Source organism: Erpetoichthys calabaricus, chromosome 9, assembly GCF_900747795.2.
Source record: "Erpetoichthys calabaricus chromosome 9, fErpCal1.3, whole genome shotgun sequence".
Classification (NCBI taxonomy): Eukaryota; Metazoa; Chordata; class Cladistia; order Polypteriformes; family Polypteridae; genus Erpetoichthys; species Erpetoichthys calabaricus.
In genome coordinates, this window is record NC_041402.2 from 58476352 (window position 1) to 58500215 (window position 23864).

The following is a 23864-nucleotide window of genomic DNA, read 5'->3' on the forward strand; positions in this document are numbered from 1 at the left end:
TGTTCTGTGCTAAGTGAGATTCCACCCAATCTACAGTACAGTATATTCAAAGACCTGTGACAGCTTTACTGTTTACACTTCAACAATGTCCAAAGTGTCTCTTTAATGACAGGGTCATATTTAACTGATACATTCGACTATTACCATTTGATATTGGCCTCATGCACAGTGGCAATACAGCTGTAATTGAAGGCAGATCTTCAGGCGCATGCACACCTTCAGTGACATTTTATCAAAAATGGTTATTGCCAGTCTTTTGCTTTGCTGTTCCATGAGGCTTCTTTATCTGTACTCTTTAAAGAAACACATTACATTATTTTTTATAATCTTCAACATGGAGCCTTGTGGTGCTCACTCCAGTGACTTCAGAACTAGAAGCTAAGCTATCTGACCTCATCAGTTAGATGAGTCTTTTCAGCTCTTACCTTTCGCAGAAATGAAATGGAGACATGTTTCATGCTGCTGCTGTGCTTTTATACGTAATTTCTTTTTTACAATTACTTGGGAATGAATTATCGACCTTGAATTAGCTGCTGCTGTGCAGGATCCATTATTATTTGCACCTGTGTTTATCCATTATAAACTATTTGTTTTAAATTCATATTTACATACTATAATTATGAAAAATTAGGAACATTAAGGAAATAAAAAGACAGCAATAAACAGGGAGAGGGTGCTGCATACTGTGGTAAGGCATACATTTTTGAAATGATACGGGCTTTGATTTTAATCGCGCTTCTCACTGACTGGAAGACTGCATCTTGGTAAATATTTTAGAAAGCCAACTGCACACAGAGGCATGTTTATGATTGTTAGGAGGAATTCATCATCCAGTTAAGCAAGCAACTGGATTATCGGTCATTTAATTAAATGTATTTTGTTTCTTTCCTAGAGAATAATCTAATGAAGCGCTTTCCAAAGGATACAAGAATACAAATCAAATCAGCACAATTTAATTTAAATACTGTGCTAGACAATGCAGAAACTCGCAACGAGGTTTGAGGAGTGTGTAGTTTAAGGTGATATTAATGACTAGAAAATAAAGCATAAGGCAATAAGGCAATGGATATTCCAAAAGATAATGATGTTAAAGTATGTTTATGCAACCCTAAAATGTGCATCATAACAAAGTGCTCTGCAAAGCAGTTACAGTCTTCTATAATGTCTCTTAGAAAGGAGTTTCAGTAATAAAACCAGCTTTTATTGACTATAACCTGTTTATGATGAGGTATCACAAAAAGAATTGTACAAACTATCACAGTTAATGATAGATAGATAGATAGATAGATAGATAGATAGATAGATAGATAGATAGATAGATAGATAGATAGATAGATAGATAGATAGATAGATAGATAGATAGATAGATAGATAGATAGATAGATAGATAGATAGATAGATAGATAGATAGATAGATAGATATTTATATAGCACATTTTCATACAAATGATGTAGCTCAATGTGCTTTACATGATGAAGAAAGAGAAAAAAGAAAAAAGAAATTAGAAAATAGAATTAGGGAACACTAATTAACATTGAGTAAAAGTACGGTCCGATGGCCAGGGAGGACAGAAAAAGCAAAAAAATCTACAGATGGCTGGAGAAAAAAATAAAATCTGCAGGGGTTCAAAGCCAATGAGACCACCCAGCCCCCTCTAGGCATTCTGCCTAGCATAAATGATCTCAATCAGTCCTCATGGTATGATGATGATGGTCATGTGGACTTCTGGCCTTTAATCCACCAATGTAGGGACAGCACAGTCCTTTGATTAGGTGGTGGTGGTGCAGATCGCCACCACAGAAAACTGGTAAAAGAACAGTAGAGAAAGTAGGGGTTAATACGAATTATAGAGCCACCAGGAATGATAATGATAATTAAATGCATATACAGAGTATCAGGATTAAACTAAAATGAAGCTATGAGAAAGCCATGTTAAAGTAAAGAGTTTTTAGCAGTTTTTTAAAGAGCTCCACTGTATTAGCCTGGCGAATTTCTATCGGTAAGCTATTCCAGATAGATAGATAGATAGATAGATAGATAGATAGATAGATAGATAGATAGATAGATAGATAGATAGATAGATAGAACTTCATTTATTTGGCTAATACATCCAATCCATTGTGAAGACATGGGGGGAGCAGAGCAGAGCCCACCATGACCACATCGTGTACCAGGCCCTTACCGTTCACTGCATGTGGAAGGAAATTCAAAATACCAGAAACAAAAAACTCCACAGCAAGACTCCTCACTATAGTTCCACCAAGTAATATCAATCGTTGTTTTTATAATGCCCTCCATAATATTATTACATGGTGCTTCACATACCAATCAAGGAAACATTACAGTTACATTTTATGTTTACATTTTATGCACTGCTTTTCATATGAGATAATATCAAATGGCACCTGACATTTGATAATGAGACCATTAAAACAGAGTTATGAATAGGAACAGATGTCCAACCCTTTAAGATTTCTAAACTTGCTTTTTCTCAATGACCTGAAGTCATGGCCAATGTCAACAGCTTCAGATGTGAGGCAAGAGTAAGCCAGGACAACCAGGGCCTTGTGGGCCATATTCACCCCCTACATCCGCACTAACTGTACCTTCAGTAAGTGCCACATAATGTTCAGTGGGGTGGTATGGCAATGCAGTGGTTAGTATTGCATTTGAACCTCCAACCCAAGCCCTTTCCCCTCTATTTTTCTCCCATGTTTGAGAATAGGAGGAATGTCTGAGCCTTGCCCCAAATCTTGCTGGCATAGGAATGTGGATAACCAGTTTGGAAACTGGACTGATAGATAATATTCATCTCAAGATTTTCTTTTAAATTATTATTACTACCTGGGAAACGTTCAGTACTGCATGTTTCATTTAAGGAGGCACCTCATCTGTAAATTATCTTCTGAAGATTTTACTGACGTGCAGTAAAAAGTAAATATCTTCCATCCTGGCAGCATCTGTCAAAAGGCTAAACCTAACCTTGGATGTGGCGCCAGTCCATTATTAGACCCACTCACTCACTTTTATACATACAAGGCCACCTAAGAGATGCTAATCAACCTCACATACAAGTTTTTGAGATGTGACAGGAAAGAGCAGCACACAGATAAATCCCACCAGGGCATTGTGGATTGTCATGCTTCACATTGGCAGCAAACTTAATAATCCACTACCCCATGGAGATATCATTGCCACTCCTTTTTTTGCATTGTGCCTCCATATAGAGTGTTGAGAAAAGCAGCATACAGAGATTCAAGAGGAATGGCAAACATAACACTCTGAAACCCATTTTATCCACATCAGGGTCATGGGGAATTTAATTGTACGATTAAAGTGAATTATTATTTGATATGGTAACTTCCATAATGATCACTTGTATAATATCCTGCAGGCAACTAGTAGAAAGAATCAAATCAGTCTTACAATAATACCTTATCAAAAAGAGTCGTGCAAGGAATCAAGAATCAAATTACATTTAAATCATTATTGCACATGGCAGATTTCTCAGTAAAAAGCTGACAGATAACTGACAGCTTGCCATGCACTCCTTTACAAGAGACTGCTGAGATGCAACAAGAAGACTTGCCTCCACAACACAGAGAACTGCTTGTTTTTAGCCTTTGTTGCACATTTTCGATTGGTCTGTTCCTCTAACCTCTTGTTTAAAATTGCTTTTTTTCAGTAAAGCGCTTCACATGATTTCAATGTATTGTTTTTTCTGTTTTTCCCCCCTTAGGTTACATCCTCAGCTTCTTTGTTTTTTTCATTTTCATCTTAATCGTGGCATGCATTGGCATCAGCGGCTGGTGGTTAAGTGCCTGGATCCAAGATGGTGCAGGGGTAATAATTATTATACTGGAATTTTTACAGCACATTAATGTCATTGCTGCAGCAGTTGGAGTGATGTTAGTTTGAGTCTATTTGATCCCTAGTATACATTGCTCCAAGGCTGCTGAGTTTGTTCATTTTAAGCTCATCCAAGCCCCCTTTGACACTTTTCAATAGTGTGAACAACCAAGAATGACAACCCCAGGGCCTCATTTTTAAAACTTTGTGTGGGTTTGAGCTTGAACATATAAAAACAGGAAAACTTTTACTTCAAAAAAAAAAAATCAGATTTATAAAACCTGCCACACACTACGCAGTTCACTCTTTATAAATCATAATCATCTTGTAAATGTACATGCGTGAATGCACCTTGAACACTACCCTGAAACATGCATATATAGAGCATGCTGGTCAGTCTCTTACATATGCAATCATGATGCCGCAGAACTTCATTGGCTGGTATAGAAGCGTCCCACCTTACGCATTGAGACCCCACCACTGCATTCAAGAGTATCTGGCTGTGTTCTGCTACTAACAGCGCAAGATCACGCACAGCCTAATGGCGCCTCCCTACTGCATTCTGGGGGTCAGGAAAAGGTGCAAGAAGCCAGAGTCTGTGGTGGTAGCCACTATTACCTGGCACATGTAATGACATATCTGCTATTGCAATATTTAGTACAGGCCCTATGAAAACCTGCAGGTTCAGCCAGTTACCTTAAAAACAAGCCAGTCATCACGTCTGTCAAAGCTACTTTGCCTCAAAATAAGTGGATCACAGGTTGATCCTGGAAAACCGCGAAATGACATCTGTCAGTCTCATCTTGGCATCACAGATGACTTGTGTGTTAATGGAATGTCACTGTTCACAGTTAACAAAAGCAGCTTCACTCTCACTGGGTGCCTTTATTGCAATATGAGTGCAGTAAATTGCTTCAATTACATTAGAAAAATCTGACATTGCTGCAAAATGCCTTTTTATTTTGGAAAAACATTTTATGCTTTATGTATGTACACCCACACCAAATGAAAACTGGATATAACATTCCGCCGATCTGTTTGGCTGCTGGGATGGAATGAAGCTTGGCTGAGATATTCCTGACCTGTTGGCTGGTTCACTAAGAAGTGACAACAAGTAGCCATTACAAACTGACAAAATACCAAAAAGGTCCTTACATGCAAATACGCAGCAGTGGCCCTCAGATACAGTCTGTCCATCATACTCATCGCTTTTGAGGTGTAATATGTTTGTCACATCAATGCACATTATAATCATGGCTTATTAAACAGTATGTGCAAGGCGTCATTTAGCCGAGTTGGCTGCCTTTCTTTGCTTGATCAAAGGGGTCTTCATTTCCCAGTTTCTCCAAAATGTAGCATATGTGTGGGTCAGAGTTGCCGTAAATATGTGCAAAGTTCCCTGGTCAGGTTTTCTTTTATAAATCCCACCGTTTGCATGAGAAGTTGCGTAACCTCATTTCAAGTCAAAATGTGGAGAAAATGAAAAAAGAGGAGTAAGGAAAGCAAAGAGCTGGGTGAGGGGAGTAATGCTCTGTTTTGTTTTTATAAATTATCAAAAATAATTCATTGTTGTATCAGTATGTAATGTACACGATTTCATTCCAGTAATAAAAATTTGATTGCTAAAAAAGAAAGACAAGTAAAGCAGATGCAGGCATTCTGTCTTCTTCAGTGTTGTTTTTTTCTTACTTTTGTCACTTGTTTCTGTTCGTTTGCTTTTGCTTTATCTTCATATTATTTTCTGTTTTCTGTTTAGCCCTTTGATTATTAGTTTAATTTTTACAATTTTCTGTTTTAATTTCAGGTCTTGAAGTATATAGTTTCCTTTTAGTTATTCTTTTTGGCTGTTTCTTGCTAAGTCCGTTATTAATTCTAGCTCATGCTTAATTATTGAATTTCAAATTCTTTTCTTTGTTTTATCTATGCTATTTATATAAAATTTTAAGCTTAAAAGTGCAACAGTGATGTTTTTATGTCACAACCTACATCAAACTTTAATGTGATATTGTTAGATTTTCAGATTCTTATTCCATTTTTAAATTCTAAACTAAAATATCAAGAACTCACGTCCCACGAGATGAGAGTTTGTGCCATCAGATTTAACCACACCCGGGGCTGGAAATAAAAGACAAAGAGTAGATGACAAAGACAGGGGTTTTGGAGGAGCAACCGCGTCTCCTTGGGGTGCGTTCAGCCCCCCTCTTCACAACGTGAGCGTCAGAGACGCGAAGTGACTGGCGAACAAAGCGAGCAGGGGGGTTGGCGAGTGAAGCGAGCAGGGTTGAACCCCCTAGTTATTGAATACAAATCATTTAATTTAGGAATGAGATTGGGAATGATTTTTGAAGCTTTGGCTCTCCCTTTTGAGCCTATCATATCTCATTTTTACAGCTCTTTAAAAGTTTGTATTGCCGGCTGACTATGCATGAAAACTGCCTTGGTATCCTCTTTAATAAAATCCCTGTGTGCGTCTTCTGGTGAAGTGCGCATGCGCGGGGCACTCTTTAATAAAGGACATCACTGCTGATTGGGTACTCGCGGCCATGCGCATAAAATCCGTTGCTGGGGAGACGCCACACATACAATAATCAGCTGCACGCCAGCACAGATTAAAATACTTGCTGGGGAACTGCACAGTACTTGCTGGAGAGACGCCACAGCAAGTTAAAATAAAGAGAGGCAGGATAGGAGATCTTCAAACAGACACAACACATCAATCAACAGCCACAGAGGAGAGGATAAATGTAATATTAATTATACTTACTGTATTGTCATGTACGTTTCTATTTTATGTTTATTATTATTTTACTTTAGGCTTCTTGCAAAATACTAATGTTAATGCACTACTGTTCTAGAGACCGTTATTGTAACAGGCTTAATGTCTAGTGTAGTTATAAAATGCACCATTGTAAGAAATGATCCCCCTGATCACTAGTCCAGACTCACAGCGTCTCATATTATCGCATATTTTGCAGAACTGAGTAGAAAAGGGTGCTGGGGAAGCCCAACATGGCAGGGTTACCTCACATGCAGTAAGGCAAAGTTAGACCCCCTGCTGCCACTCAGCTACACCCCACTTATTTGAGCATCTTTCTGCCTTGGGGGGTTCAAAAGTCCTGATAGCCACTGAAAATCTCAATCACAACACATTTTAGAGAGTGGGACTTCACTAAGCCATCTAAAGACCCTGCCGGAGAGGTCTGAAGAAGAATGAGTACAGATTGGTGGGCACTGTGTGCTTGCAGGAGTTTTAAGAATTTTCACTTGTAAAAACTGTCTTAATCATTTAAGGAGAAAAACTATAATATACAGTAAGTGAAAACTCTTTCATACCTAACAGAGGAGGTGTGAATGAAGTTGAATGCAATACTTTTGAGTATATATAAATATATAAATGTGTGTGTCTGTGTTTTGCATGTTTTTTCTATATTCTGACCTGAATGTGAACACCTCACTGTGCTATGAAATCTGTAATCTATGATAAGTTAATAATTGTATGATGGATTCAAAAAAGAAACTGGGACGAACTGGATTTTTCACTTAATCCTAAACTTGGAAGGCTTAATCACATTCTTTCTTAAATCATTGATCATGTTTATTCATACCAAAGTATAACATTAAAAAATCAAGATACAAACCAGGAATCTTTCCCTCACAAAAAGTGACAGGGGAATCTTAAATAAACATCTTCATCATCTTCAACAATGAAAGGACAAATCCAGGATGCTGGCCTTCAAAGAAAAAGCCACATGTGAAACTGGCAAAAAAAAAAAAAGAACAGATTATAATGGGCAAAACGTCACAGTCTTTGGATAGAAGATGACTGGAAAACAATATTATGGTCAGCATCCTGGAGTTGTGTTTTCTCTGTTGCAGATAACACAGGTATTTGGTGTGAATGTAAAGAAGAAGCCAACTCAAACCGCAGACTCTGATGTCCTTATCCTCTTTTCAGTTGGCCATCTTGACATTTCCCTTTTTTCTATCAAGTTAGATCAAGTTCATCCTCTTAATAAACACCTTTGTATGAAATCTTCAGTTTCTTGGCAGTCTGTCACCTGGAATAGCCTCCATTCTGCAAAAAAAACAGTTTACTATGATGACACCGAATGAATGGCTGCTGACCATGGGCCTTTGCAGTCATATGCAAATAATCAGTCATTTCAAGCAGCAGTAGCCATTAGCAATATTAGTAATGTCTTGGCTGTTTTTTAAACTATTTCAATGGTATCTTCATAAAATTTCTATCAAAGCACAAACATTTCTGTGTGATTTCAAACTTTTCACTTTTTTATTGGGTTTTTTTATTTTAATTTATGTTTACTTAGGTTTAATAAAAATCAGGAGGCAGTCAATAACTACAATTGCTTCTCCAATATCTACTGACTCAATCGGCAGCTCTGTCCCTGTCATATCCTCATATCTTTATAAGACTACATTGATAACAAACTTTTCGATTTGTAAAATGTCAAAATCATAAGCAAACAACTCCTTTAACTTAAACAGGTGAATTCAGAGTACCATAGGCAGCCATTCCCCAGACTGGGTTAAATCCAATATATATTTAAGTCAACCCTTCTGTAGGCACCACACAAGCAGAGTTTTTCGCCACAGTTAATGAATGATTAGTATTCTTCTAATATTTTTCCCTATAATAAAACTTGTCTGCTAAACCGTATCTAACCTTGTCTTGTCTTTTAGGCAGGCTGCAACACAACTGTAGTCAACACCACAGAGGCCGTCTGTAACAAAGACAACATTTCAGAAAACCCCCGTCTGCATTTTTACCAAATGGTGTATGGCCTGGTTATTCTGGTCATGATTGTTTTGAGTGCCATCAAAGGTTATATATTTACAAAAATCACTCTGAAGGCCTCTTCAAAGCTGCATGACAAGATGTTTAATCGGGTGAGTTCTTGGATTAATGCTATAATATACAGAGAATGGGGTGAAAATCTAACTCAGACTAAAAAGGTTCTTGGAAACTTAAGGGGAAAGGAGCATCTCTTTAACTCGACAATGTGGGTGTTTCATGCCACAGGGCTTGCTTTCTCCTACTTTTCTCGAGTGAATTATTGAAATGTTAGTCAGAGTTTTTCTTGATTTGCTGGTGAACTTTCTAGGAAGGAGTTATCTTCAGAATTTGTACTGTAATAGTAAAATAGCCTTGTATAAAGGAGTTCATTTACACATCTGGGTACCATGGAGAGGCCTGGAATTGTGGAGGGGATTTTTATACTGGGATTGGATGAGGAAGAAGAGTCCAGCTAATCATTGTATTCCTGTGGATGACTGAATTGCTTTAGCCAACTCCGGTCTGATGGCTGCTTTACAGGGGCAGCAGTGTAAAACCCAAAGCACCCCGATTTCACACATCAGAGATGGAGAAAATTTCCATCGATTCCTGTCAAATAATTTCTGTAATGTTCCACCATGCCATTGTGAAAAAGCTTTTATTCTGTCAGCATTTTCCCAGATGATTGCACATGATTGTGTACAAAAGCAGAAGCCTATTAACACAAAGTTCAGAACTGAATTACTACCAGATAGAAAAGGATTAACTGTATTGTGTGATAACCTCAACTGGAACAAGTGCATTAGATCTTTTGCACTTGGCTTACAGAGGAAATATGATTTCTTGGTATTCTATAGATTTGCCATTATTTTTATATTAAGGTCATCATCTTTACAGCTCACTTAAAAAGTATTAATAGATAAAATCATACCCTTTAAGTTGAGGGGTATTGATTAATTGTTACTTCTGAACGGGTACCATTTCTTGAAGTCACCATTATGCATAAATTGCTTTCATGACAGGATAATTATCAATAGATATAGAAAGCAGCCTGCATTTTCTATTTTGTGCCTTATACAGTCACAATCCTTGCAATATGTTCTGTTGTTTCATTAGGTAATCCTCAGTCCAATGAGTTTCTTTGATACAACCCCTACCGGAAGAATTATGAATCGCTTCTCAAAGGACATGGATGAGCTGGATTCTGGATTGCCTTTTAATGCTGAGACTTTCATATCTTTTGTCTTGCAAATCATTATGACCATCGGAATCATTTCTGGCGTATTTCCATGGCTTTTGATAGGTGTCATCATCCTATTCATCTGTATCATAATCCTCCTTGTGTAAGTTTTCTTTTTAATAGGAGACAGCAATGTTTGGCTTATTGTTATCACATCATAGATGTTGTTTAGTCTCTGTAGAGAGTCTCACTATAAGAGATTTCATTCACCTACCTATACCTAGCAATCATAAGGAAATACTCGACCTAAAATGATTAGCTTGAAATGTTACTTATCACATGTGGTTTGTAGTGATGACAGAAAAAATGTAAGCTATGTCTTGATGGAGAACAGAGATAGCAAACTTTCTGACAGAATGGGTGTCTATGGAGACCGACGCTGGACCACAAATGACCATGATAAAAGTCTTGTGTTACTCATGTCGCAAAGTCCAATGTCAACTCATCCACTCATATGCTCACAACAGCCAAAATGCATACATGTTTTGCTAAAATATTGCTAAATACTTTAAATACTTCTGAAAAATCATAGCAGTGCCCACAGAGGAAATACTTTCACATGTGGTCAAGCTTTTGAATTGAAGACCAACTTCTCCCTGTCATTCACTGGTCAAGAGTCCTGTGTTCAGTTCAAAAGATTGTTTCTTTGTGAATGCATTTCCTCTGCATGCATTGCTCTGATTTTATTTTAAAACATTTTATCAACAAATACATGTGTTTTGCTTGATGTGAGCATAGGACTGGATGGCTTGACATGTGGACTATGTGACACGAAAAATGTGAGATTTTTTCAGAAACAATTTTATATTGCTTGCTGAACTTCATCTTTGTCACCTTAGACACTCATTCTATCAGAAAGTTTGCTGTCTCCATTCTCTATCAAAACATGAGATAAATTTTTTTCTAGGTCATCATTACAAACTATATGGGGTATGGGGTAAGTAACATATACAATTATGGAAACCTTTATAATATCTGCATGTAGAAAAACTGAAAAAACAAATAGTGTTATAAAGCAACAAACACACTTTGCATATGTATATTATTAATTCCAGCTTCCTCCTCAATACGTTTAAAAAATAAAATTATTTAAGCAGCATATGATGCAATAACTGTGAGAAATGTGGCAACGTTCTTTATTATTTTAGCCACATCCTTATTTGATATTGTACTTTTAATGCTGCCCACCTTTCTAAGGTACAATGTTGGCAGCCTGGAACACCACCAGTGATTAGGCATAGGGTGTGGGCGGCTAACGCAGTCTGCATTACCTTAATGTTTGATTGACATGCTTTTTTTTTTTTTTTTAAATACCTAACTTTACATTTATCCACTTATCATTCCCACCTAATATGCATTCCTAGGATAAGGAGGGGGCAAAGATTATTTTTGTGGCATCTTGTACAAGGCATACAAACTATATCTTGAAAAAAATGTATGTGTAAAATTAGAATGGAAATGTTGTTTTCAGTGCATTGGATTACAACGATCAGACACATCATTAAAGCCACTAGCAGGAGAAGTGAACAGTAATGAGTTCTTGATGTTAATGTGTTGGAAGCAGGAAAAATGGGTAAGTGTAAGGACCTGAGTGACTTTCACAAGGGCCAAATTACGATGACTGAATGACTTGTTCAGAGCATCTCCAAAACCACAGGACTTGTAGGGTGTTCCTGGTATGCAGTGGTTAGTATCCACCACAAGTGGTCCAAGGAAGGGCAACCTTTGTAGTGGCAACATGATCATGTGAGCCCAAGACTCATTAATGCATGTGGAGAATGAAGGCTAGCTCATCTGGTCCAAGTGAGCAGAAATTGTTGAAAACCTTAACGCTGGCTGTGAGATAAACAAACACAGCGCACTGCAGGGTGCTGCATTTAGGACTGCGTAGTAGCAGACCAGTCGGAGTGCCCATGCTGACCCTGGTCAATGGCCAGAAGCACCCACAATAAGTGTGTGAACATCAGGATTGGATTATGGTGCAATGGAAGAAGGTTGCCTGGTTTGATGAATCATATTTTCTATTACATCGTGTGAGTAGCTGTAAGCGTGTGTGTAATTTCGTGGGGAAGAGATCCCAGCAGGATGCACTATGGGAAGAATGCAAGCTGGCAGAGGCAGTGTGATCCCCTAGGCAATATTTAGCTGGAAAATCTTGGGTCCTGGCATTCATGTGGACGTTATCTTGGCAAGTACCACCTACCTAAAGATTGCTGCAGACAACGTACTGTACACCTCTTTATGCCAATGGTATTCCCTGATGCCAGGATAATGCACCCTGGCATACTGCAAAACTTGCTCAGGAATGGTTTGAGGAACATGACAAACAGTTCAAGCTGTTGACTTGGCCTCCAAATTTGGCAACTCTCAATCAGACTGAGCATCTACAGGATGTACTGGGAAAAACACATCCAATCTATGGAGACTCCACCTCGCAACTTATAGGACTCTAAGGACCTGCTGCTAACATCTTGGTACCGGATACCACAGGACAGGTTCAGAGGTCATGTGGAGTCCATGACTTGATGGGTCAGAGCTGTTTTGGTGGCACGAGGGGAATCTGCATCATATTAGACAGGTGCTTTTAATGTTGTGGCTGATCAGTGTATATATGGTCTATCACATTTAGTCAACTTTTTTTATATGGGTCACTCAAAAGCTTTATATATTTTTAAAGTAAACTAGTTGTATCAGGAAAAAGCATGAATGAAAATTAGTAATAAATTTGATTGCTGGTATCTAAAGATTATCTCACTTTTACACCCTGTGGCATGGTTGATGTTAGAATCTGCAGTCCTTATACTGTAGCTTCTATTGCAACAGCTTTTGGAAAAACATTTTACTGCCTATACAGTGAGAAGAAAACCGAATTGACGGTTATACTGATAAATGTTTGCAGTTATTACCCAATAATAAGAAATAGAAAACATGCGTAAAAAGTTCAAATATATTAGGAAAAATCATAACATAAAATGAAAGAAAGATGCACTCCTCATTTAGCTGTAGCTGCTATAAAGAGAGAGAGAATGCATTTAGTGCCTTGATGAATTATAACAGAGCCTAAGTATGTCAGTGCTACATGAAAAATTTCCTGGATGGCTTCAATTGAATTAGCTTGTTGAATTTAAATGAACCGCATTCTGACGTACGCCTTCATCTTTTTTTTTTTTCAGTGTTTTCTGTAGCAGCATTAGAGAACTTAAAAGAATGGAGAATGTAAGTCGATCCCCCTGGATATCTCATACTACATCTACCATCCAAGGGCTTGGCACTATCCATGCATACAATATAAAGGAGGAATATATTGAACAGTAAGATTTTTAGATGTTCTTTTCTTGGCTTAATTAAAAAATAATTATGCAGGCATGCTTTGTATAGAATGACTGGCAGATTTGAGAGAAATAAAATGGTTTAATTATAGTTAAAACAATAGTATGATTGCAATAACCAAAATATCTGGGCTTGTCCTACTGGCTGAGGAAGAGTATTCACCGGTATGATGATGGCTGAGGTCAGGTAGAAGAAACCCACCCTGCACAAGAAGAGCACCTCTATATTTCACTATTGGCTAGGGACATGTCCTGGGACTCAATAGGCTGTGCTAGAGGCCAGTTCTCCAGGACCACCCAATTACGGTAAGAGACTGCCCCTTCCAAAAAGTTCCTCCTGATACCACAAAGGTCTACTGCAAGTGAACATATATGGACCTTTATTGGGTATTTCTGAGCCGGTGGTTGCTCAGAAATCTCCCCAGAGACGGACTTTAAATGTTGCTCATTGAAATGAGCTAACTAAGTGACAACAGGAGATGGATTTGCAGCAAAGATTTACTGGTAAGGAGGTAGACCTAAGAGCATGGACATCTATAATTGTGTTTGAAGGGAGGAAAATAAGAAACCTCAAAGATAAGGCAAAAGTTGGCCTAGACAGGATTGGGGTGGGGAGGAGGGGGATTGTATAGGTCCAGGTTTAGGGTTATTTATTACTCTGTGTGTTTATTCCTTCATTGTTCACTTTGATTACAAAAAAAAAAACTTACTGTGATACCTCAAACCCTTTTAGTACAGTTAAGAAAGTGCTTGAAATTTTATACAAAACATTTGTAGCAAATACTAGAATGAGTAATCTGTGGCTGTAAATGAGAAGACCCTCTATATTTAAATTGCAAGAATGTGTAATGCGAGTTGACATCTCAAAACTGACTTTGACTTTTAGTCATTCCTGCCCAAATTCAAGATAAGTTATTATATCATCGATCCGCTACAACTTCAAGAATAACAAAAAAGAAAACACAAAACTTGATGAGGAATGTTAATTACTACTGTTCATCAAAATCAGAAATGATCAAAGAAACTGTACTCACAACTACTGGACTCCTGCAGATGCATTAAACAGATTTAGCTTAAGCCCAATTATTACCTACAACTAAAGGGGCCAAAAGATGACAGTGGCTTTTGTAAACCCAAAACTTTTGTATCACATTCTTCAATTTACAATGACTTATGTCAGTATAATTCTTCACGAACTCTACAGAATACATGCAGACATGGATAGTAGTCACCCGCAGCCCAGTCTTATACAGTATGTCCATGCAAAGACAACGAGTTTGTCCTTTATTGTGTCACGTTTGTGGAATTAAGCAATTAAGATAAATGTGATGTGGACTGGATGAAAATCACCACTTGAAAATCATGGTCCTCACATTTAAGAGTTACGGAGAGCAGGTGTTCTAGGTCAGGGGTCACCAACTCTGGTCCTGGAGGACCACCATGGCTGCAGGTTTTTATTCTAACCCTTTTTTTTTAATGAGTGCCCTGTTTCTGCTGCTAATTAACTTCTTGTGAACTCATTTTAATTGAATTGCTTTTTTAAGATTTGTTCCCCTGAATTTCTTCATCGTTCTTCTGCATTACTTCATTTCTTTCTTGAAATGGCACCCAAACAGAAGATCAGTTAAGTCAGGGCCTCAAACTCCAACCAATTTCACTCCAACCAGTTGCTTAATTAGGCGTCGATTCTTGTCGTTAATTAAACCAGTTCTTTAATTCCATGACTTGTTGCTGCTCTCATGGTGCATTAGCAGACATTTCTGAAATTGTTGATTTTCTCTTTTCTAAGAACTCTGTTAAAATGTTTTGTGGACCTGAGCAGATCAGCATTCCTGAGACCTTCATCTTTCTTTATTTTCAGATATTGTATGATGGACACCAGTTGTTTTGGCTCATTTTGTATCTCTTTATTGTTTAGCTGCTAATTAAGGAAAAAGAACCATTAAGGGGTCTGAGTCTTCAAGAGCAAGTCAATTAAATTTAGTTCAAAAGAAGTAAATTAGCAGCAAAAACAGGTCACTCATTAAGAAAAGGTTTAAAATGAAAACTTGCAGCCACCGTGGTCCTCCAGGACCAGAGTTGGCGACCCCTGTTCTAGGTAGAGTACGTCATGTAGGTCAGCATCACAAGTGAAAGGAGAAGTTATTGATCAATGGTACAATAATGGCAGGGTTGTAATTACCATAGTAGACGGTGGTGGTGAAATGGGAAGTGAATCTTCTGAGAAAATGTTTGACTTATTGTTCTATTTACATTTCTGTACTCACACACGGTCATGACCGCAGTACAGTAGCCAAAAGAATGAGTTTGCAGGTATAAACAGCCAAAATGAGGTTCCTGGATAGGCTTTCTATGCTCACAGACTACAATAGAGTGAGAAGCTGAACAATACAGGAGGACCACAGCAGCTTCTCTGGATCACAGGTTTATTTGTTTATATATCTCATGGGGTTGCCCCCAGTCAACTGCTATAGGAGCTACCTGGCACGGACAGTTGTGAAAAAACCCAGAACACACTGAAGCGATTATAGTTATTCTTCCCCAGAGTTACTGGTCTGGGTGGTCTGGTCTGCTCAATGACCGTCACTGTCACCAGGACAAGTGAAGAGTGAGTGAGTGAATATCATGCACTTTCACAAGGATTGAAAAGAGTATCAGACTGTAACACCAAAGCTCTTTCACATTGATCTCTACATTATACTATAATAATTGTAATTTTATATCAATGAACTTATGTAACACCAAAGATAAATTCAGTTTTATACTGTTTTAAAAGTAGTTGTTTAGAGGATGGTGCACTTGTGGTTTAGTCACTGGGCAGTATTTACAAGACATTGTCCAATGTTTGCCCAGTAATTCCTTGCTTATCTGCAATAATAAAAATGCAATTAGTTTCCTGACACACAGCATTCTGTTCTAGAGAGTACTGTAGTGCATAAGTGACACGTGAGGTTGAGTAATAACAGCTCTGTGATGTTCTTGGATGTCTGGGGCTACACATGCACTAAACTGAATATATCAACGTGTGTCTAACTCAGCACCAAGAGGTGTGGGGTGAGTCGTTGAACCCATTTGTGATGGGGACTGTTCCCACGAACGAGGATTTCTCAGTAAGTCATAAGCTTGCACTGATTAAGTCCCTGCACTTTGTACACACCGCCTGAACTACTACTAATTGGATGGTTTGGTGAGGTCCTCGGATCTGCCCTGCTGTGATCGGTCACAGCTTCCAGTGGAGTGGCAAGAAGATGAATGAACCTGACTGTAGAAGGAATAAGTCGTAATGCGGTTTCCATAAGTGAACCTGTGGAAGGATCATTACTGAACCTGTAGGGTGAAATCAGAGGGACAGCACGTCTCGCCCTACTGTGCTTCCCCAAAGCCAGAGTCAGGAACCTAACCCCATTTTTCCCATAGAATAAATGCTTTAGCATCCATGGATTCTGTATATGCGAGGTTTTTCAAGAATGTAAACCCTGTGGATAACAAGAATTGACTATAATCTTAAGTCATTTTCAGACACAGTTGCAAAGGACAAAGATGAGTTAGAATACCCAAATGGCACAACAACTCACTCACCAGTAATGTATACCACTACTATAGTTGAAGATGATGGTGATGATGACTTCCACAATTGTAGAGAATGGATTGCCTTTGCTTGTTAGCTGAACTAGTGGATGGCCGTGGATAGAATCAGGTTGACCAGAAACTGGATCTCTTCATTTTGATATTACCCCTACAGTATTTATGATGTCTCAGATTGGTGACATTTTGGCTTTGTGAACATAGAGTTATTTACATATGCTAACCCTCTCCATGGTGTAACAGTTGAAAGAAAAGCTTGATTATGTTTATTAAAAAAGGAGGGTACATATCACTTCACAAATAGTATTTCATCAGTACTGAGTGACAAAATCATAATATTTTGTCAAAATGTGTTAACTTAGATAAGCAATACAATCAACTCAGACTGGATTAGCCCCTGCATACATTGCAATTATAGAGGCAGGTCAAAAATGTGCCACATTAAAAGAAGTCATGAAGTGTTTTTGTTGTTTGTGTTTTAGATTTAAAAGACTGAGCGACATCAATGCTGCTCAGTTTATGTACTTCCACTGTGGGACCAGATGGCTATCATTCCGGCTGGACTTTCTTTCAACACTCATCACTCTCTTGGTCTCCTTGTTTGCCGTTTTCGCCCCCAACGATATTCCCAGCTCCTTGAAGTCTCTTGCTCTGTCCTACACAATTCAGGTAAGGCTCCTAAGTTGTAAGGAACTTTCATGCAGAAGGACCAAGCAGCTTGACAAAATATGATGACTTCATTAAAGGACAACAACATAATGAATTAAAAATACTTAAGCAAGGAAGAAACAATAGAAAACTAAACTAAACTAACTAAAGGCAGAATTAGAGCAAGGAATCACATCTAGCATGATCTCATTCTGAGGGCTGTCCACAGTGCTGGCCTTTTAAATTCTGTTCAGGATAAAGCGGGTTAGGAAATGACAGACTCAAAGGTGAGCTAGTGTATGTCTAACAATGTCCTGGTAAATGTTAAAGCTTTAAATGCTTATTTACTTATTTTGAGAAGGAAAGTGAGTGACATGTTAAAGACAGAGCATAAGTGCTTCAGGGGCCTTGAAACACAGTTTTGATTGAGTTAAAATTACTGCGGCCACAGGTCTGCCAGATGTTGGCTGCTTAAAAACTGGTAATAATCCTGATTTTTTTAGTCTTTGATGACTGCAGTTTTATTTAGAAAGAGAGGGTGAAAAATGTCTAAAATTGCTTAAAGAATGATCAAATAGTTCAAAATTAAGGTAGCAAAGCATTCATAATCAGGACAATGTTCCAAAGGAAACATGATTTTTTAATAATTCATTATCATTAAGTGCTACAAAATAAAATAAAAGAAATATGCATGAGTTTAAGCCTTACTATAACACCCCATGGTCAGGATTTATCTTATTATTTTAAGAATGAATATTGCAGTCTGTAAAACAATTTATAATCGTTACACATTGGGCAGACACCTTCACCCAAGGCGACTTGTAACATCCCAGCTCATTGCAGTTGTTTACCTCTGTGCTGTATACTTTTATGATCGGAGCACCGGGAGGGAGGATAAGCGACTTGCTCAGGGTCACAGAGTGAGTCAGCAACCTGGTAGTTTAAAGTCCAAGCCTGAAGGCTCTGCACCGCGCCATGCCATCCTACAGTAAGTGAGTATGCGGTCATGAAAATAGTTGACACTTTGAAAACATAAGGTTAAAATGTTCAAACATCCAAAAACATCATGCGTTGTTTGCCATACTGTGTAGGAAATTATTAAAGATGAAAAATGTACATAAAGTCAGAGCATACACTTAGTGACCTTTGTGGGTCTTGGAACAGTTTTTAAAGAATTTAGTTTTCTTTCCAGTGATAAACAGCAGAGACTCTTAGTGAAGCTGCCATAGAACAAATGTTGTTGTAATAAAGTATACGTCTGAATGTAGAAGTGAGCTCAAAAGTGGCAGCTTGAAACCATAAACCACTGCATACTTTCAAAAGAAAAGTAGAATAGCTTAAAATACATTTACATTTACTTATTTGGCTGAAGCCTTTATCCAAGGTGATTTAGAACATTTATGATACAATTGGTGACATTTCTTTTGGTTTTCCATTTGGAGCAGAGGTATCTCAAGTGACTTGCTCAGGGTCACACAGTGTCAGTAGTGGGATTTGAACCGACAACCTCAGGATATGAATTCCAAAGCCTTCAACACTAACAAAAGTGTTTGTTATTACTCTTGGACCGATTTATAACTATTGACAATTAGATAGATAGATAGATAGATAGATAGATAGATAGATAGATAGATAGATAGATAGATAGATAGATAGATAGATAGATAGATAGATAGATAGATAGATAGATAGATAGATAGATAGATAGATAGATAGATAGATAGATAGATAGATAGATAGATAGATAGATACTTTATTAATCCCAATGGGAAATTCACAATTAGATCTGGTGCTGGCATTTATGCTAAAACCATTGGCTGTGTTGTTATGGACATTTCAATATTCTTCTTGTCTGTGGTTCTTTTTATCATATTCATTATAAAATCAGAAATACAATATTAGACTTCTGTGACTGGGGAAATGTAAAATAACTAAGTAAAAGTACAGTTTACATTTTAGTACCTTGTATACAGGTACTGTATGTAAATGACATTTCTTTAGTTGCAAGGCAACATTTTTAACAAGCTGGTGTATTAAAAACTATATTTATTAAAATGAAGAAAGACCAATATGAAATGTTAAATTAGCCATGGCAGCTATAGTGGAGAAGATTCTCAAATTAAACATTTTTAAATACTGTGCATTCGGATTATGCTGATCTTGCATATGAGACACTAGACTTTTTTTTTTGATGGTTTCTCCCAGACATCACTGCATTTATGAATATGTAATGCTCCAAAGATTCAGCACTTTTTTCATTCCTCTTAAATAATGAAAATACAGAAGAAGTCAGGTATTTGCACAGTAACTGTCCAGTGCAAAGATGACTATAGTGATACAAGTAATGACATACGCTGTGTTAAGAATGAGACTTTGAGTGGTCGCCAGGCTGGCACTGCAGCTGTTTTATGCTCAGATGTCATTCTAATGTGCTTTGGAGTGGCTGTAAATATTTTACAACCTCACAACCTAAGAGTCATTTTGTAAATACATCTAAAATATATAAATTATACATTTGGATGTTTGCACCTCTGCATTTCTTTTAAATTTTAAATGATAAGGAATTCATTTTAACAACTTGTGATAAAAGATGCAGGAGTAGTTGATAGTGAGCAATAATCCATCCATTTTGCAACCCGCTGAATCCGAACACAGGGTCACGGGGGTCTGCTGGAGCCAATCCCAGCCAACACAGGGCACAAGGCAGGAACCAATCCCGGGCAGGGTGCCAACCCACCGCAGAGTGAGCAATAATTCAACCAGTAATTCATGCATGCAAAAGAGTACTTACTGCATATAAATGATAATTCTAATGGAGTGGATTAGTGAAAACAACTGCCATGTTAAAATAAAAAAGTATATACAATATATACTAGCCAAAGGACCCAGCATTGCGTAGGCGTAAATAAATGGAGAAAACCTGTCTTTTCATAATTTAACATGGCTAAAAATAACCCACATGTACACCATGTAATCTTAATTTTAAATTGGATTAAAGGTAACGTCCATGAAAAATATTGTGAAAATCAGTTCAGCAGTTTTGTGATTTTATTTATATAATAGTATATAATACTAGCCACAGTACCTGTCAAAGACAGGTAATAGAATGATTTAGAAATATTTGCTATCTCTTGCCCTATGTGTACTTTTAGCACCTTTCCCATATTTCTGTCTTCACCAGTTCTTCTTCTGTCGAGTGCGTCCCTGCTTCTCAGACTCTGTCATTATTAATAAGACACGTTTCAACCTTCTGTCCAGTTTTATACTTTCCTTCGTCTCAGCGTGTGTCTTTATTGCTCCTCATGCAGTCGCATCAACAAAGCCAAACTGGCCAATTACACCAATGCTAAACTGACCAATCAGATTGCTCTTAAGGACTGGACACACAGACCTTAGTGTTTTATTATACATTACATTATTCATCATCATCATCACCAGTTTAATTGCCTTTTTCTGGGTTTCCCCAGGTCAGCCAGCTGCCCACCACCCATTTTGTATTTTCCTTCATGCTCTGTGGGTAGGGGCATCCTTTGCGGGGAGACCTATTCTGTTCATATCATCTGACACACCTCCATTTATCTTTAGGACAAAGCGCCTTGTGTTGGACTGTACGACCCAAGTGTTGGTAAGATGGTGCTGTGTTAAAAGCTTCTTTAAATGATGCTAGTTCTATATAAACAAGCTACCTCATGCGTATTAGGCTATGTCTTATGTAACTGCTAATAATTAACACAGGAATAGTGTCATGAAACATCTCTGGAGTAACTGCTGTGCCAGGAAGTTAGAGTAAATGAAATATTGAAGCATTTGTTATTGTATTTGGAAAATGCAATAGCAACAAAACAAGAAGATCACTGAAATATAAAAAGAACAGAAATTAAAAGTGGAGCATACAGAAGTGTGCTCCATAAACAACAAGCTTGGTTACTCATCCAAGTACAGTAAGGGCTTGACCAGCTAATGCTCATTTACATGAAAACCTGTAAAATACTTCACAGGTTGCCAGACAAATTGTTTTCAGATCTGTAACTGACAAGTTTATTGCAATAAACAGATGGGTTGTGGTTGAAATTCCAATTTTGTTTCCCATTGCCTTGTTTATGAAAGTTAACCATTAAGAGATTCAATTGTAAAATAAATTTGCATAGCATGATGTTTTCTTGGAAATAGTATTCTTTAAGTCAAGTGATTATCAGTAAAAAGTGTGCAGTGCTTTCTGGATTTCATGGTAAAATTGTCCTTTTTCAAATGTTTAAGGGAATTTAAAACATATATAAAAATTAAAATGAGGTCAGGACAGAGTATCTTAGAGGGACTTTTAACTTCATAAGGCAGTTAGGTAGGCATTTGAATGCTAGTCCTTTCGAATAATCTTTAAAACACGGGGAGAAATCCCTTACTTCCAAAAATTAGGGTAGCTTTAGTCCACCTAGAAAATGAGTGCTCACCACCCATCTGTCTATTTCCTGAATAATCTTTTTCATTACATGGAGGAAAACTAATCCTGAAAGCATCAGATGTAACACAGAGAGCTGCACACATACATATACAAACGTATACCGTGTCAGTCTGAACTTCACTCAATAGCACAATTCCTGGTAAAACTCTAACTGGACATAAGAAAACGTGTTCACTCCTCCTAGGCAGTAACTGGGCTGACCTGAAACAGGATGGATACTAAAACAGCTGCCTAAAACATCTTTGGTTCATATTGATCACTACTAGTATTTTAAATCGTTGAAAATGTAGCAGTTCTACTAAAATTTCCTACAACTCCTAGCAGCCCCAGTAGTATTACCCCAGTTGCACTCTCTTTAAAAAGGGGTCAAAAAGATGCCGAATGGAAGGCGATCGTCTGTCTATATTTGTTTCTACATTTCACAAACTATTTGATTACAACGACCACCACAACCACCATGGATTACAGTTTCTGTCCGGATGCATGTGCTTGTCCTGTGCCTGCTTGTCCGTGTGGTTTCATCTTGGTTGGATATGTCTTAGTCTGGGGAGAGCTCCTAATTACACCAAATCTTCATACAACAACTGGAACCTGGTAGGACAAAACTGTACATTTCATTCAGAGGGCTATTCACTGGGGGTTTTCAGTCCATACACCATCATCATCATCATCATCAGCACCTGCTGTACTGGACTGTGGTTGGACTTTATTGAAAGTGTTACTGTGTCATGCCTAGTGCTTTGTTCAGTTTCATTTTTGCAGTGTTTGTAAGTAATTATTGCCTGCTGGGAATTAGGGAGAGCTTTTGTGTATGCATTGCTTGTTTCCTTCATTATTTGCTTAATATATACCTTACTATCTTTATTATATCTTCATTGGACCTCTCTGTGTGTGAGTTCATGTGTGCCGCATCAAGGCTGGGTGTATTCCTGTAGTCCCCATAATAAACTTAACAAATCGCCATCTCAGATGGTGTGAATCTTAGCCTCCTCATGACTACTACAATGTATATTCATATTGTTTATTTTGGACATTTATTATTTACTTTCCATCATTTGCATGTTTTTATTCATCACAGTTAGAAAATTAGAAAACATTTGAATACCTTTGACAAGAACCATCCAACAGAGCAAAGCTTGCCGATCCTACCCATGTAATTTCTACAAATGCTTCACTTTTCGCCACACTACTTTGTATTTATTCCATTTGTCTTTGACTCACTGTGTGACTTTGTAACATTTGTGCAAAATGTATCCTTAATAAGTTTCCATCTGTGTTCTTGCTGAAAACATATTTTAAAAACTTCAGTCATAAAATCCCTAATCAATGTTTGCTTAAGATGAAAAGATCCGGCTCCTTCTCTCTGCTTCCTCATCCTACAGTGTAAGTCCATGTTTATACCTTCTTGTAAAAAAACAGAACAGAGAGGCACACCTGCTATTTCATGTATTTTACAATGAAAATCATTGCAAGACAAAATAATAAGAATAGTAACTGCACTTTGCATTTTCAGTATAGCGCATATAACTGAATAATTCTAAATTGGTTTCATTCATGGATTAAAGTATACCAAACAACACATCAAACCTAATATAATCAAAAAAAGACCACACTCGTCAACAGAAGCAATATAGCACAAAGTCAGAAATCTAAGCAAACAAGGCTGTGAGGGTGGAACAGCTTGTTGTATTTACCTACTGTACAGTGTCAAAGAGCTAGGGGCCAATGTCCTTGTCCTGCAAAGCAGCTGAGTAAGCTTTTCTACAGCTGAAAGCTCATAAATATCCATGGCGTGTTAATCACTTCAAAGAAATAATATTAACATATCTTCTCCAGTTGTAAATAGTGCCTTAGTTTACAGACATTAACATCTAATGGACAAATAATGGCATAATCCATGCAGACAATATTCCCTTCCACCATAAGCTGTAAACTTGTCCAGCCACCTCCCTCAATTT

The 23864-nt window shown here is 37.7% G+C and overlaps 1 protein-coding gene across 2 annotated transcripts in view; it reads left to right on the forward strand.

The window, feature by feature from the left end:
• Positions 1-23864, forward strand: part of abcc12 (ATP-binding cassette, sub-family C (CFTR/MRP), member 12) — a 133765-nt gene that overhangs the window by 83672 nt on the left and 26229 nt on the right. For both annotated transcript variants that reach the window (XM_028809643.2, XM_051932022.1), the window contains 5 exons: positions 3741-3844; positions 8552-8758; positions 9762-9988; positions 13059-13196; positions 17282-17468. In XM_028809643.2, the coding sequence (XP_028665476.2) occupies positions 3741-3844; positions 8552-8758; positions 9762-9988; positions 13059-13196; positions 17282-17468 (863 nt within the window). The remainder of the gene's footprint in view (positions 1-3740; positions 3845-8551; positions 8759-9761; positions 9989-13058; positions 13197-17281; positions 17469-23864) is intronic.